General features: G+C 35.0%; 1 protein-coding gene across 1 annotated transcript; it reads left to right on the forward strand.

Annotated features, from left to right (window-relative positions):
- Nucleotides 1–241: 241 nt before the first annotated feature.
- LOC110884124 (preprotein translocase subunit SCY2, chloroplastic) lies at nt 242–10117 on the forward strand. Its single transcript, XM_022131799.2, has 13 exons — nt 242–393; nt 1963–2460; nt 3319–3407; nt 4588–4667; nt 4775–4870; nt 4946–5037; nt 5885–5968; nt 6879–7026; nt 7178–7294; nt 8599–8728; nt 8982–9105; nt 9609–9715; nt 9815–10117. Exons 1-13 carry the CDS (start codon nt 309–311, stop codon nt 9902–9904), a joined length of 1740 nt encoding a protein of 579 aa, XP_021987491.1. The 5' UTR covers nt 242–308; the 3' UTR covers nt 9905–10117.
- Nucleotides 10118–15782: the final 5665 nt, after the last annotated feature.

A 15782-nucleotide genomic window follows, 5' to 3' on the forward strand; every position in this document is an offset into this window, starting at 1 on the left:
GTTTCAATATGTTTAGATAAAAACTTTATTATTTTTTAATATAATTAAATTAAACAAACACGAACGTAACCGAACGCAATCGAACAAACGTGACATTTGTTCGTGTTCAATCACTAAACTAACTGGACGAAATTTTTTGTTCGTATTCGTTCATTTATAGCCCTAGTCAAGACCAACTTAAAGCTACACGGTTTGGTTGTGGTGAAGACGTGGGTCGGGTCCACGGTTAGACCCGTAATAGTTTAAATTAGCAAGCACTGCACAGAACAGAACCCTAGGGTTTAGTATATTTCAAAATAATTTTGCAAATGCAGAGCATCAACCCGTGGTTCACCAAAATCAATTCACCATCTGCAGATTACGTTCCTCTACGCCGTCGTTTACGCGTATCAGGTACCTTTGATTTCTGTATAATTCAACCCAATTTTCTTCAAACTCTTACTTTATTTATTTATTGCTCAATTCAAAGCATATGTTGAACAGCTAAAAATTGTGTTGTTGTTTTTATGAATTCATTGAGAATAATAATCACTAGCCTCTTTGTAGCCATTAAACTTAGTGATTCAAAGGTGCTGAAATTTAGTTATTTAATTACAAGTTTACAACTATCGTTGGAGAAAATCATTCTTTGACTCATACTTGTCAAGCGATCGTTATAGCACGCTACTAGGTCTAGCCTCGCTCTCGCTGTTAGGGTTGTAGCGCCAGATAGCGAGACAATTTATCTTTTTGTTTTTTAAAAATATAAGAGTTAAATGCCATTTTAGGCCATGTGGTTCGAGCCTTTTTGCCAGTTTAGTCCAAAGGTTTCATTTTTCTCCTGTGGGTCCAAAAATGTTTCACCGTTGCCATTTTAGTCCACTGAGTTAACTACATCCATTTTTTCTGTTAACCAGAAGGGGAATTCGGTTATCCTATATGTAATTCTGTTAACCAGAAAGGCAATTCGGCCATATAAAATGACCGAATCGTCCTTCTCGTTAACAGAAATAATGGATGAAGTTAACACAGTGGACTAAAATGGCAACAGTGAAACCTTTTTGGACCCATAGGTGAAAAATAAAACCTTTGGACTAAACTGGCAAAATGACCCAAACCACAGGGACTAAAATGGCATTTAACTCAAAATATAAATAGCAATTAAATCTAGCTATAAAATAGCTGGACTTTAGGTTTTTGTTAAATATACATGTAAAATAGCATATATACCAGGGTATTTTGATATAATACACATTTTTTTTTCTAGTTTATCGCTATTTATAAAATAGCCGCCCAGCCCACTATTTATCGCTATTCGCTATGTAGCATATAGGTGCCTTATCGCTATTTGTCGGCTTGTCGCTATTCACCAGTAACAACTATGCTTTGTCTGGAATCTATGAGATAGGTGAAGTAAAAATTGATACTGAACTTATTTTAAGAGATTATAGCTCCATGAGTTTACTGATTACTATGATGCTAGCTCAAATATGATATTTATGATTAGGCTTGTATGGGATGATTCTTCATTTTGTTTCGTTTTTGTTGATCTAAGATTGATGGAAATAGGCGTAGTAGACAGTTTACCATTTTGCCACTTTTTGGTTTAGTGTAAAGGAATGTTAGGTTGTGATTTGAGTTATTACAAACCAGATTAAACTATTGGGCAATTTATTTCAGTTTCATTGATCGGCACGAATTAAGTATTGTTTAGTTTATCTAATCTGATTATCCCATGAGGTTGCGCACTTGCATGCATGTTTTCGTAGATGATACTGTTGGGGAACTATCTATCTGTATGTTCATGTCTCATATTGGAACCGTACCGTATTAACCTCAATACAAAAATTTAATTCAACCTTTGTATGTGTTCCGATGGTTGCATATACGTATAGTTGTATATTGTAAACCTCAGTAAATTATTATTGAATTTAACCTTCTGTTTTTAATGTGGGTGTAATTTGTAATTTTCTTGATGGACAGGCGGAAACGCTAACAGTCATCTATGGTGCACACCATGTGTTACAAAAAGGCGTTCCGTCAAGATTAATAATTTAGAACTTCCCAGAACCAGTTTTGTGTTAGAAAGACCTTTTTGCTCGAGTGCTGGTCACAGTTCACCGAAACTTGTATACAATCAGCCTAAAAGAAACTATACGAGAGTTCAGGCAGCAACTTCCGGGTCTCTAAGTAACAAACTTATTTTTCAAACGTCCGAAAATGAGTTTGAAGCTAATTCATATAGCGATGAGGCTGTGCAGCCTAACCCTAAATACGAAAACAGATTTCTTATAGTTGCACGCTTAGGCTCCTTTATTAATAATGCTGCTGAATCTTTTTTCAAAAGTGAGATACGGAGGAGGTTGTTTGTTACCGCTGCGTTACTTGTGATTAGTCGTGTTGGATATTTTATTCCTCTTCCCGGGTTTGATAGAAGATTAGTGCCAGAAAACTACCTAAGCTTTGTTTCGGGATCAGTTGGTATGTATTCTTTTCCTTTTAGGCTCAAAGATTGTTTCTCAAAAAGGAAGAATTAATCATTCACAGCATAGTTGGTAATAGCGCTCATAGGGAGCGCTATAGCGAATAGCTTATTTATCGCTATCGCTACGTACCATATCGGTTGCTTGTCGCTATCGTCCGCTATTCGCAATTAACAACTATTTCACAGATTTATGCGTTCATGTTTTGTTCAAACTAGAAGTGACATTTTTGATCCATTTATAAATGGGTTTTCAAGTTATGTTATATCTAAACGGATAAAAAAAAGTAGCTTAAAAGGGAACGTGTCAGAAGTCACACAGAGCCTGTTTCTAACGTTTGGATCGTTCTGAATCTTCTTTTTTTTTGTTTAAAGGATTAGATTATTATTGAAATACTATATTTTTTGTAACATATTTGACACTAATATTATGAAAAAAGTTACTTGTTTTTAGACAAAAGTTTTCGGGTCAATCATACCGTACTAAAAGCTACTCGTTTGTATAGAACATGCCTGGCCTACCATTTTGCTACCTCTAGTTCAAATAAAAGAAACCCTCTGTTATTTATTCATCTCCTAGAGTTAGGATGATAAACATTTCCTAGTAGCAGAACCCTTCTTCTTGATTAATTTCTTTTTTCCATCTTTAAATCAAGATATTCACTGGCTCACCGCCTAATACTTTATGCGAAGGGGATATGATATTGATTCTGATGACTTAAAAAAATGGTTAAATTAAAGATGGCGCCATGAGTAGAAAATAATGGTTTCCAGGGCAATGTGTGTTAACTAATGTTTATTTTCATTATCTTCCACTTTTTTTCTCCATCGTTATATATCATTGTGTTCAATTACAGAGGAGCTTGGTGAGCTGGCGCCAGAACTTAAGCTTTCTCTCTTCCAACTTGGAATTAGTCCCCAAATTGCAGCATCAATTGTTATGCAGGTAAAACTTCTAATTTCTTGGATATATAACAACTTCATTTGCGTTATTTATCGTATCTTATTTTCTTGGTCGAGAAGTATTGTTATTGTTCATGCTTCTATGTCACTATATGACTCCGAATATTAGCATCCGTAAACCCCAACCCCTGGTTTTGATGTCAAGGCATGTGATGACATGTCAAAGGCAAAAGCGCTAGCTCCATTTCACTATCACTGAAATACACTTAGGACATGTTTTTAAGAATAAACGTTCATTATCATGGCTGAAACAAAACAGAACAATATAAAGACCCCCAAAACAAACAGATTACAAAAATTCCAGCCCTTCAAAACTGTTCCAGCTATCCGCTTGCAGACTCGCCATTTTTAGTCTTTTCTTTATCCACTAGTACGATTGATCCGTTATTTCTTCCATCACCATGCTAGCCGACACATTTTTACCATTAAAAAGCTTGTTATTGCTTCAAAGCCAAATCTGCCACATAGTTAATAAGCACACCGCATATATGGCTTTTTTTCTTCTTTGCAGCCATTTGTAAACTGAGAAAATGCTGCAGCATTTGAGGCAGTGAGGCATCGTCTTAAACATATCCGGGACCGGTATCTTGACCCAAACACACACCTGCCACCAAATCGTCCTCGCTTATGTGCACGCCACTAGAAGATGGTCCATAGTCTCAGAATGAATGCCGCAAAGCACACACCTTCACCAATCTTTCTATTTTTTTTAAATAATAATTATGCTGTGAAATGATAGCTGATTTGTTCCTCACACATGAAAACACTGCTGGGAATTGATCTTTAATCCGCTTTAATGAACATTATCTTTCTGTTGCCTTTCTTTGCCCAAGAAACCACTTCGCTAGTAACAAAAGGGCCGTCGAGAATGTTTCTCCCTTTGATAAAAGCGGTTTGTTTGGGGGCTATGATACTGCACAAAACCACCTTGAGCCGATTGGCGAGGATCTTGGAAATGACTTTGTTTATGGCTCCAATGAGGGATATGGGACGGAAGTCCGATAAGGTCAACGGGTCGTTGACCTATGATAATTATATTTCTAATGCTATTTGCATGAACTGATGCAATTTTTTTATAACTTTTATGGTCGAATTGGCTCTTGTTTCTGTTGACATCAAACTTAATTTTAAATCTAAGCTAATTTTAATGGTTATGGGATCAGGTACTTTGCTATGTTGTTCCTTCGTTGATCAAACTGCGAAAAGAAGGCTTGGATGCTAATGAGAAAATAAAGAGTTATATGTATGTTTGATCATCCTTAACAAGCCGAGTATATAATTATTACATAGGTTAAGAACTTAAGATATATGGTTATAAAATAATCCATTGAATTCTTCACTCTATTCCAGATGGTGGCTGTCATTTGGCTTTGCAATAGTAGAGGCACTGATTATTTCCTATTTTTCACTTTCGTATTCAATTTATGCAGCAAGTGCCAGTCAACGGTATTCATTAAGCTCTCTGGTTAATACTTAATGCTTGAGGATATTTTATATTTGGTCCCATTTCTTTATTTGCAGGGCGAAACACGTCATGTTGACAACAATGTTATTGGTCTCTGGTGCAATGACTACAACATGGATTTGTGATAAAATATCGGACTCTGGTTTTGGTAGTATCTTTATTCATTGTGCTTAGGTGCTATCTTTAAATTATTCTGTCCTAAAAGTCAGCTGATTTTATTAGAGGGTAGATATTAGGGATGAGCTCGATATCGGTACCGGCACTGAATGTACCGATCCCGAAAATGGCCAAAAATGAGTACCGCTACCGAAAGTGCTTGGTATGGTATTTGAAGGTAAATCAACCAAGAAATACCAGTACCGATCCCGAAAAACGCGAAAAGTCGGTACAGTACATTCGGTACTGATACGGTACCTGTTCGGTTTCGATACCCGATACCATTTGCTCATCCCTAGTAAATATACAACACAGATTAAAATAATCAAACTTACCAACTGATTAATTTCATATCTATCCTTCTAAATTTTATAATATCATATTTACCCATTTTCCGGTGTATATACCAAAATCAGTTACTTATAATTGTCTGCTTAATTGATTGAATAAATACATAGAACATTATGCAATGGGATGAGTCACAGTAATAATGTTTTCACATATATTTATTCAATGACAATGTTATAAATAAGTATAATTATTTTTTACTATAGAATGGGTAAATGTGATATTTTAAGGGTTTTGAAAGAGGGTGGGTATATATGATATAATGAAATTTGAAAAGATAATATAAAACACACACACAGTGTGTGTGTGTGTGTGTGAATTAAGGATATATGTGAAATTAATTAATCTATTAATAATACTGCACATTACCAATAACAATCTAGGTCGGTTGTAGGATCTGGTTCTGTATGCTATTGTAATTTTGAATGTTGACCCTTTGTAGTAGTGGTCACAAGCACTATTCAATTCTCTGATTGTGATGGACGATGCAGGTCATGGATCATCATTGCTCATATGTGTGAATATTTTGACTGGCTATGTAGAGACATTACACAAAATGTTATCTCAGCTCACAGGTAAACCGTATATTATTGCTATTAATAGTGATTATCCTTATTATCATTATTATTTCATGTAAACATATCATGACCTTAAGTTTGGATGGCTTCCTTCATGATACCGTTATTATCGTTATTGCTATAATCTCTTTGTGATCTAATTGAATGGTAAAGTATTGGTAACACAAAAACTGATCATGAGTCTGAGGTCCTCCCGATAAGACAGTTTTGAGACCTCTACATTATATTTAGGGCATACGACAATATAAACAAAGTTTACATTTTTTTCCAAATTTAAGCAATAACGTTGAAATAGAAACCACATTTAGCAGCCAAGTTAGATTTTATGACTGATTATCTTTAATTAAAACACGAACATAAACGAACGCAAATGAACAAATGTTCACGAACACCTTACCGAACGTTCACGAACACAATTGAACGAACGAGACCTTTGTTCGTGTTCGTTCATTTAACTAATCGAACAGAATTTCTTGTTCATGTTCGTTCGTTTATTAAACGAACGAACATAAACGAACTTCCCACCGAACGGTTCACGAACTATTCGCTGAACGTTCGGTTCGTTTACAGCCCAAGTGGCTGGCATGGGATCAACTGGTGCCACATCGGCAATTTACGGGTAAAATCATTTAAAATAAGGTTGGTTGCTAAAATTTGTAATAAACTTAAGTTAGTTTTTATCATAGCTGTTGCAACATCTAACCAAAAGGCTTGATAGTAGTAGAGTCCTGTCTTCCGTCCCGAGAAAAGAGAACATGGTTAGCCTCGCGTGAATAGTTCCCATGACCAGAGAATAAGTATCGATGTGTAAAAACTATAGTGAATGTTGTATTGGATCTGGATGTGTACCTAGAAATCTCACTTGTTTTACTAAACATGGTTTGCTGAATATTATTGTTCTATGTAGGTGCTGGAAGTAGTGTTGGATTGTGGCCTTATATATTTGCAGTATCTGGTGTCTTCGTTATCGTTACTATGTGGGCCGTTATCGTAACACAAGGTTGCAGAAAAATCAAGCTACAATACTATGGTTTCAAACTTGCATCTTCTACAAGGTGAATGCCTTTTCCGCAGAATGTTACTAACATATATTTACGTTCAACCCATTTGACTTGTTTCTTTTCGTGATAAGTTTTTTGTCTGACCCGTTTACTATAAAACATGTTTCTTTATCTGTAGAATGTTACATATTTTTTGTGTGAACAGAAAAGACGCACCAGTTACAGAGGTGGAGCAATATATCCCATTTAATATTAATCCTTCTGGAATGCAACCTGTCCTCACTACCAGCTATCTATTGGGTTTTCCCGCTATTGTCGCAAGGTTTGAATAAACAATTAAATTATTCTTTTTTTTTTTTGTTTATTTTATTTCATATGTTATGATGTTGGTGCTTCTTCGAAATACCATTTCAACTGTGTTTTTTTTATCTGATTGGTCAAATGTGTGAAATATAAAAGTCAACTTAAAAGGAAACATGTCAACCAGCATAACAGTCGGTCAAAATGTAGTCGAGTACAACCTCATAAATTTCTTATTTAACATATCGGATATTTGGATCATGATTGTACCCTAAGGAGTTAATGTGGTAAAAAATCGGATATCAGTCAAGGACCAATATTTGAGATATCCGTAATCACGGTGGGATATCGGTAGTTTTAATATCATGCTGAATTTATATATATAGCAATTTAACACTAACAATTCAGTATACTCTCCTACCATTAACAAATTAACCTTTTGCAACTTGCAAAAAACTAACAATTGTAGCAATCACAAACTGATTAAGACTTAAAGCACTAACATTTAACGCCAACAATTAACAATTAAGACTTAAAACACTAATAGCAACAATAAGAAGAAAGGCGAGTGGTAGAACTAAGAAGAAAGGTGCTGATATTGGGAAAATCGGTGATACATGAGTCAAATATCGGTCAAGGCTAGGAGTTGGCTAGAAAGTCCAAATTTCCTAAAAAGTGTAGAAAGTCATAAAACACCAAATTGTTAACCATAAAACACACCAAAAACCCACAAATAACAAAATAAAGATTAATAAAACATCATATATGTGGGTTGTGTTTTGTGTTTTGGATGATAAGGCTCTGATTATCGAATAACAAATATTATTGTGTTTTATGTTGATTAGCATGTTGTGTTTTATATTCATAGTTCTACGATTGTGTGTTTTATGTTTTTATGAACTATTATGGTTTGAATATGGTGTTTTAGTAATTTTCACTCTGTTATTTGTGGGTTTTAGGTGTGTTTTATGGCTGAAATTAGAGTGTTTTATGACTTTTTACACTTTTTAGGAAATTTGGACTTTCTAGCCGAACCCCACCCTATCGGTCAATATCGCCGATAATATTGGTACCGATATTTTGCATTGATAATCGATAATCGGCGATATTAACTGCATAGATTGTACTCATATTAAAGGTAGAAAAGCAAAAAGGCTAAATTAGTGTTGGTGTGTCAACACAGCCCGGTCCAACTTGTTTTTGACCCTACCCATTTTGCTATTTATACCCAAAAGCGTCAGAATATTGTAACATCTTGATGGTGATTGTATCTTCTTATTTTGGTAGCCATAGTTGGACTCACACATGCTAAGTTATACTTTGCAGTTTTTTCACTTCACGGTTTTGGGTAAATGTAAGAGAGGTGCTTAATCCTGAATCATCTCTTGGAGCAGCGCCATGGGTCTACTATACAATCTATGCGTTCTTCGTTTTTGTTTTCAACATATTCGATATTGTAAGTAAATCTTTAATTTTTCAAAGTGCTGAGAAAAATGTTTTGCAATTTATACTTTGTTTCCATTTTCAGCATTGAAATTTAGTATAACGGGCCGCTTCATAGTGACAGAGAACAGATGTGGCAAAAAATTGTTTGTCCAAAAGATTATTTATTTATTTATTGTAAAATGTTAGTGTTCAAATGTTTACAAAAGTTGCATCATTTTAATAATATTCGGGTTTTAATCAATATGTGATTATTTTTATTTCAGGCCAACATGCCGAAGGAAATTGCAGAGTATTTAAATAAAATGGGTGCAAGGATACCAAACGTAAAGCCTGGAAACGCCACTGTTGAGTATCTGGCAAAAGTTCAAGCTTCAACCCGTTTTTGGGGTATCTCTTTATCTTAAAATAATGAGTTTAATGCCATTTTAGTCCCTGTGGTTTGGGCCATTTTGCCAGTTTAGTCCAAAGGTTTCATTTTTAACCTGTGGGTCCAAAAAGGTTTCACAGTTGCCATTTTAGTCCACTGGGTTAACTTCATCCATTTTTACTGTTAACGAGAAGGCCAATTCGGTAATTTTGTATGTAATTCTGTTAACTAAAAGGGCAATTCAGCCATATAAAATGACCGAATTGGTCTTCTCGTTAACAGAAAAAATGGGTGGAGTTAATCCAGTGGACTAAAATGGCAACGGTGAAACCTTTTTGGACCCACAGGTTAAAAATGAAACCTTTGAACTAAACTGGCAAAATGGCCCAAACCACAGGGACTAAAATGGCATTTAACTCTAAATAATTCACCTAAAATTATTTGTTTAAATAATTCACCTAAAATTATTTGTTGCATTGATGTAAGTATGTAACTAGTCATTTTTTATGATTTTTTTTTTCAGGTGGTTTGCTATTGAGTGTACTGGCCACATCATCAACAATTCTTGATCATTATTTGCGAAAAAGAAATGATGGGTTTTCGATAGGGTTTACATCTGTTCTTATCATTGTAAGTGCATATCAAATAGCCTACTTTTTTAAACGGGGCTGTTTTCGACTCGAATAACCCATTTCTGTTTTAGCTAATTATCTTGTTTAATTTTACCAGGTGGGTTCGATCATTGAACTGAGAAGATCTTATCAAGCATACAATGTAATGCCAAGTTTAAGCAAAGCTTTAAAAAGATACGGCGTATAACAATTAAACCGAGAAAAGGTAGATTGTTTAAATCGGGTTAGACATACTGCAAAACCGAGTATGAAAGGAACAGCTATGATGGAGTTCACCTACAAACAAGAAAATTAGAAAGGAAGATTTTGTATATACCCTTTCTGTTTCATTTTTTTAGGGAAAATGATTTGTATGGTGAATTGTTATCTTAGCAATGGAAGTTATTTATTTATTTTTACAGATCATCATCTTAGCAATGGAAGTTATTTATTTATTTTTACAGAACATCTACAATAAACAGATTTTGTGTGAAGTGGGTGCGACATCATTGATAAGTTTAGTTTTTCATTAGCACGATGTTTGGTGGTCACATTTGATTCCTTAGGTTTTTTACCCCCTCAACTTTCTAATACGTGTCGGTATAAATTCGACTTCACATACGTGTCATGTGAGTCAGTTGGTGTTAAAAATTTGTATTTTTATTTTACGTTTTTCCTGGGTTTGATGATCATTCGGTTGCTACTTAGCATAGTTTTACGCCTCCTCCGCACTACAGGGGAAAACGGAGCTAAAACATACAGAAACAAACTCAAAACTTCACCAATTTATCCGAATAAAAGACTTAAAACTTGATCTGGTTCTCATCCGCAAGAATCGAAAGATTTAACATCTTCAGTGTTCCTCTCCACTTTAACGAAAAAACTTGAAAAATTTACCTCATATCTTGACTTCTAAATACATCGATAAAAATTGCCCATTCCTTTCCACTAGGGCTGTACATGAACCGAACGAATACGAACAAGTTCGCTCGTTAAAGAAATACATGTGTTCACGAACGGTTCATGAACACTTACCAAACGAGATTTTATGTTCGTGTCCGTTCATTAATTAAATGAACGTGTTCACGAATGGTTCATGAACACAAACAAACACAAATAAATTCAGCGAACGCAACTAAGGCTAAAGGTGGATGGCAGAGAGTGCAAGAGTAGAAACTTGAAGCCCTAGTCATAAAACAGAGGTCGCTAGTATTTTTCGATGTGAATAATGAGAAAAGAAAGGGGACCGTATATAAACAAGGTGGAAATAAGGTTTCCTAGTTTGATTATTAGGGTAATGAAATAAATAAAAATTAAAGGATATAAAAAGTTTAGATGAAATATATAAAAGTACAAAAATCTTTAATTAACAACACAAAAATAAATAAAAATTAAAGAATATAAAAAGTTTAGATAAAATATATAAAAGTACAAAAATCTTTAATTAACAACACAAACAAACATAAATGAATGAATGTTCACGAACACGTTCACGAACACAATTGAACAAACAAGACCTTTGTTCATGTTCGTTCATTTAACTAATCGAATGAACATTCTTGTTCATGTTCGTTCGTTTGACGAAAACGAACTTCCCACCGAACAGTTCACAAACTGTTTGCTGAACGTCCAGTTCGTTTACAACTCTACCCTACCCTCCACATTTAACGGAAAAACTTAGAAAAAACCCGTCTCATTTGTTAGTTAAATAATATATAGGGAAATAGTCAAATGAAAACCACCTTAGTTGTGAGAACCCTAATAACTAGGTCTTCCAAAAGTTTTATACAAAAATTTTTTTGCTCAAATATTTTTTAAAAAATCACTTGTTCCAGCAAAAAATAAAAATAGAAAAATGTCGCATACAAAAATTTACATTGAATATAAAAAAATTACATCACCATAAAGACAATTTACATCGGGTGTAAATAAAATTACATCGGACGTAACTACCGGCCTGACAATTTTTTTTTACATATGTGTTTATAACATTTTCATTTACGTTTGTGTAAAAAATGGTGACCCAACTCACATGAAAAATAGGAGTTCTCATGATTTTCACAACTCACGACGGTTTTTAATTGAACCGAATCTTCATTCTATTCTATATATATAGATAGTTACAAATTGAAGTTAGATAATACCCTAACTTGAAGAGGGCCATTTTTAATTATTCTTTTTGTATTTTAATATTTTGTTTATTTTTTAACCTTTACCTTTCAACATTTAGTTTACAACCTTTAACTTTTAAATGTTATGAATAAGCCTAATAGGAAGATGAGAAGAGATAATTGGGAGAGAAAAGATGTTTATTATTAATGGGTGTGTCATACACAATAGAATACATGGACTATATATAGGGGTAATAAACTTGGAGAACAAGTTGGTTTATATTAGGAGTTGATAATCAATATATATTCTTTATAATACTCCCCCTGATTATCAACTTCATACGCTTAATGCTGCCTCATTAAAAACCTTGTCAGGAAAACCCAATGGGACAAAACCTTGACTAAGGGAAAAAGAGTGCAGCGCGTATTATCTCCCCCTGATGATGGTCACTTAAGCTCCTTGAGTCGACGCATCCCGATCCCATGAACTAACTTCTTGAATTTTGAGGTCGGCAATGATTTAGTGAACAAGTCTGCTAAATTTTCGCTGGAACGAATTTGTTGAACAATAATATCTCCATTCTTTTGTAGATCATGTGTAAAAAAGAACTTTGGCAAAATGTGCTTTGTTCTATCACCTTTGATGTATCCTTCCTTAAGTTGAGCAATGCATGCTGCGTTGTCTTCATGTAAGATTGTCGGTCCCTCATCTCCCGAAGAAATACCACAAGATCCACGAATGTGTTGCATTACAGTTCTCAACCAAATGCATTCTCGACTAGCTTCATGTATCGCCAATATTTCTGCATGATTAGATGATGTGGCTGTGATTGTTTGCTTTACCGAACGCCATGAAATTGCAGTACCTCCACTTGTAAATAAATATCCAGTTTGAGATCGCCCAGTGTGAGGATCAGACAAATACCCTGCATCTGCAAAACCAACCAAACCTGTTTTCGATTGATTTGTAAAATACAAACCCATATCTTTTGTACCTTGAAGGTATCTAAATATTTGTTTTACCCCATTCCAATGCCTCTTTGTTGGGCATGAACTATATCTTGCCAACAAATTTAAAGAAAATGATATATCAGGCCGTGTATGGCTAGCAAGAAACATTAATGCACCAATTGCACTTAAATATGGTACTTCTGGACCAAGGATTTCCTCTCCATCTTTAGGAGGTCGGAATGGATCTTTTTCCACATCAAGTGGCCTTACAACCATTGGGGTACTCAATGGATGTGATTTTTCCATATAAAATCTTTTTAATAGTTTCTCTATGTAAGTTTCTTGATGCACAAGGATTCCACCCTTAAGGTGTTCAATTTGTAACCCAAGACAAAACTTTGTCTTTCCAAGGTCTTTCATTTCAAATTCTCTTTTCAAGTATTCAACTGCCTTTTGAAGCTCCCCTGGAGTTCCAATTATATTCATGTCATCAACATATACAGCAATTATAACATATTCAGATCCTGACCTTTTTATAAAAATACATGGGCATACAGAATCATTTTTATAGCCTTCTTTCGACAAATATTCACTAAGGCGATTATACCACATACGCCCAGATTGTTTTAGCCCATATAATGATTTGTTTAATTTGATTGAAAGATGTTCTCGAGAACTAGATTTACATGAGTTTGGCAATTTGAATCCTTCAGGAAGTTTCATGTAAATATCAGTATCAAGTGAGCCATAAAGGTAGGCTGTCACAACATCCATTAGACGCAGATCGATTCCTTCTTGTATTACCAGACTAATAAGATAACGAAAAGTTGTCGCATCCACCACTGGAGAATATGTCTCCTCATAGTCAATTCCAGGTCTTTGCGAAAATCCTTGTGCTACTAATCTTGCCTTGTATCGGACAATTTCATTTTTCTCATTACGTTTTCGCACAAAGACCCATCTATATCCAACAGGCTTTACACCTTCAGGTGTATGACCCACAGGTCCAAAAACTTCTCGTTTATTTAGGGAATTCAATTCTGCCTCTATCGCTTCTTTCCAATTTGGCCAATCATTTCTTTGTTTACATTCCTCAACTGATTTTGGTTCTTGATCCTCATTGTTTTCCATTACTTGTAGCGCTACATTATATGAAAAACTATCATCGACGTCGATTTCGCTTCGGTTCCATACATTTCTAGACATGATATAATTAATTGAGATCTCTTCGTTTTCAGGTACCTGAGGTTCTTCTAGAACCATCATGTCTAGTGTCTCTTCTGGAGACTCCTTTTCTTGCGTTATTGTTACCTCGACTTGACCATCTACATTATTTGCTCCCTTTTTCTTTCGAGGATTTTTATCTTTTGAACCGATTGGTCTACCACGTTTTAAGCGTGCATTAGACTCATTACCAACATGTGGTTGTCCTTGTGGGACACTTATTTTTACCGGAGCATTAACAGCTGGTATATGTGACTTAGTCACTCTCTTTGGGTCAGTGAATGCGTCTGGTAATTGATTTGCTAATCCTTGTAAATGAATTATCCTTTGAACTTCTAGTTCACATTGTTTAGTTCGAGGATCAAGATGAGATAATGATAATTCATTCCAAATAATACTATTATCCAGCTGTTTTTTGTCTCCCCCTAATGTTGGGAATGTTGATTCAACAAAATGACAATCACTAAATCTAGCTGTAAATAAATCACCCGTTGTAGGTTCTAAATACTTAATGATCGATGGTGATTCATACCCAACATATATTCCTAACCTCCTTTGAGGCCCCATCTGTGTGCGTTGTGGTGGAGCGATTGGAACATATACAGCACAACCAAAAATCCTTAGATGGGAAATATTTGGTTCCTGACCAAGAACCAACTTTAATGGGGAGGATGTATGATAACTCGTTGGCCTGATGCGAATTAGTGTTGCTGCATGTAGAATTGCATGTCCCCAAGCAGATGCTGGTAGTTTTGATTTCATAATCATTGGTCTTGCAACCATTTTAAGTCGCTTGATAAGCGATTCAGCAAGCCCATTTTGTGTATGTACATGAGGTACAGGATGCTCTACATTTATCCCAATAGACATGCAATAATCATTAAATGTTTGGGATGTAAATTCACCAGCATTGTCTAATCGAATATTCTTGATGGGGTAATCAGGAAAATGTGCCCTTAGCCTTATTAATTGAGCAAGTAGTCGTGCAAATGCCATATTACGACTTGATAGTAGGCACACGTGTGACCATCTAGTTGATGCATCAATTAAGACCATAAAGTATCTAAATGGTCCACTAGGAGGATGTATAGGTCCACAAATATCCCCATGTATTCTTTCCAAAAAAACCAGGGATTCAGTCCCCACCTTCATTGGTGATGGGCGAGTAATCAACTTCCCTTGTGAACATGCAACACATGTAATATCCTTGGACTGAAGAATCTTTTGGTTCTTCAAAGAATGCCCAACTGAATTTTCTATAATTTTTCGCATCATTGTTGATCCGGGATGGCCTAACCGGTCATGCCATATGATAAAATTTTCTTGGTCGATAAACTTCTTGTTTATGACTGCATTTGATTCGATTGCATTAATTTTAGTATAATACAAACCAGAGGCAAGTGCGGGCAACTTTTCTAACACATGCTTTTTACCCGAACTTATATTTGTGATATGAAGGTACTCATCATGTCCCTCAGATGTAGTCTCAAGATGATATCCGTTTAAACGAACATCTTTAAAACTTATTAGATTTCTTTGAGACATTGGGGAAAATAACGCATTGGTTATTTTAAAAGGTGTTCCACCTGGCAACATTACATAAGCTTCTCCAAAACCTTCAATTAATTTTGATTTACCAGATATAGTACCAACATTTGCCTTTTTCATGGTTAAAGTAGAGAAATAACTCTTTTTCTTAAGAATCGTATGCGTTGATGCACTGTCTATTAGACATATATCTTCTCCACTAATAGGGATCTTAGTTAAACACTCCATATGCTTCAAAACAAAACAAAATCA

This window comes from Helianthus annuus, chromosome 10, assembly GCF_002127325.2.
Source record: "Helianthus annuus cultivar XRQ/B chromosome 10, HanXRQr2.0-SUNRISE, whole genome shotgun sequence".
NCBI lineage: Eukaryota > Viridiplantae > Streptophyta > Magnoliopsida > Asterales > Asteraceae > Helianthus > Helianthus annuus.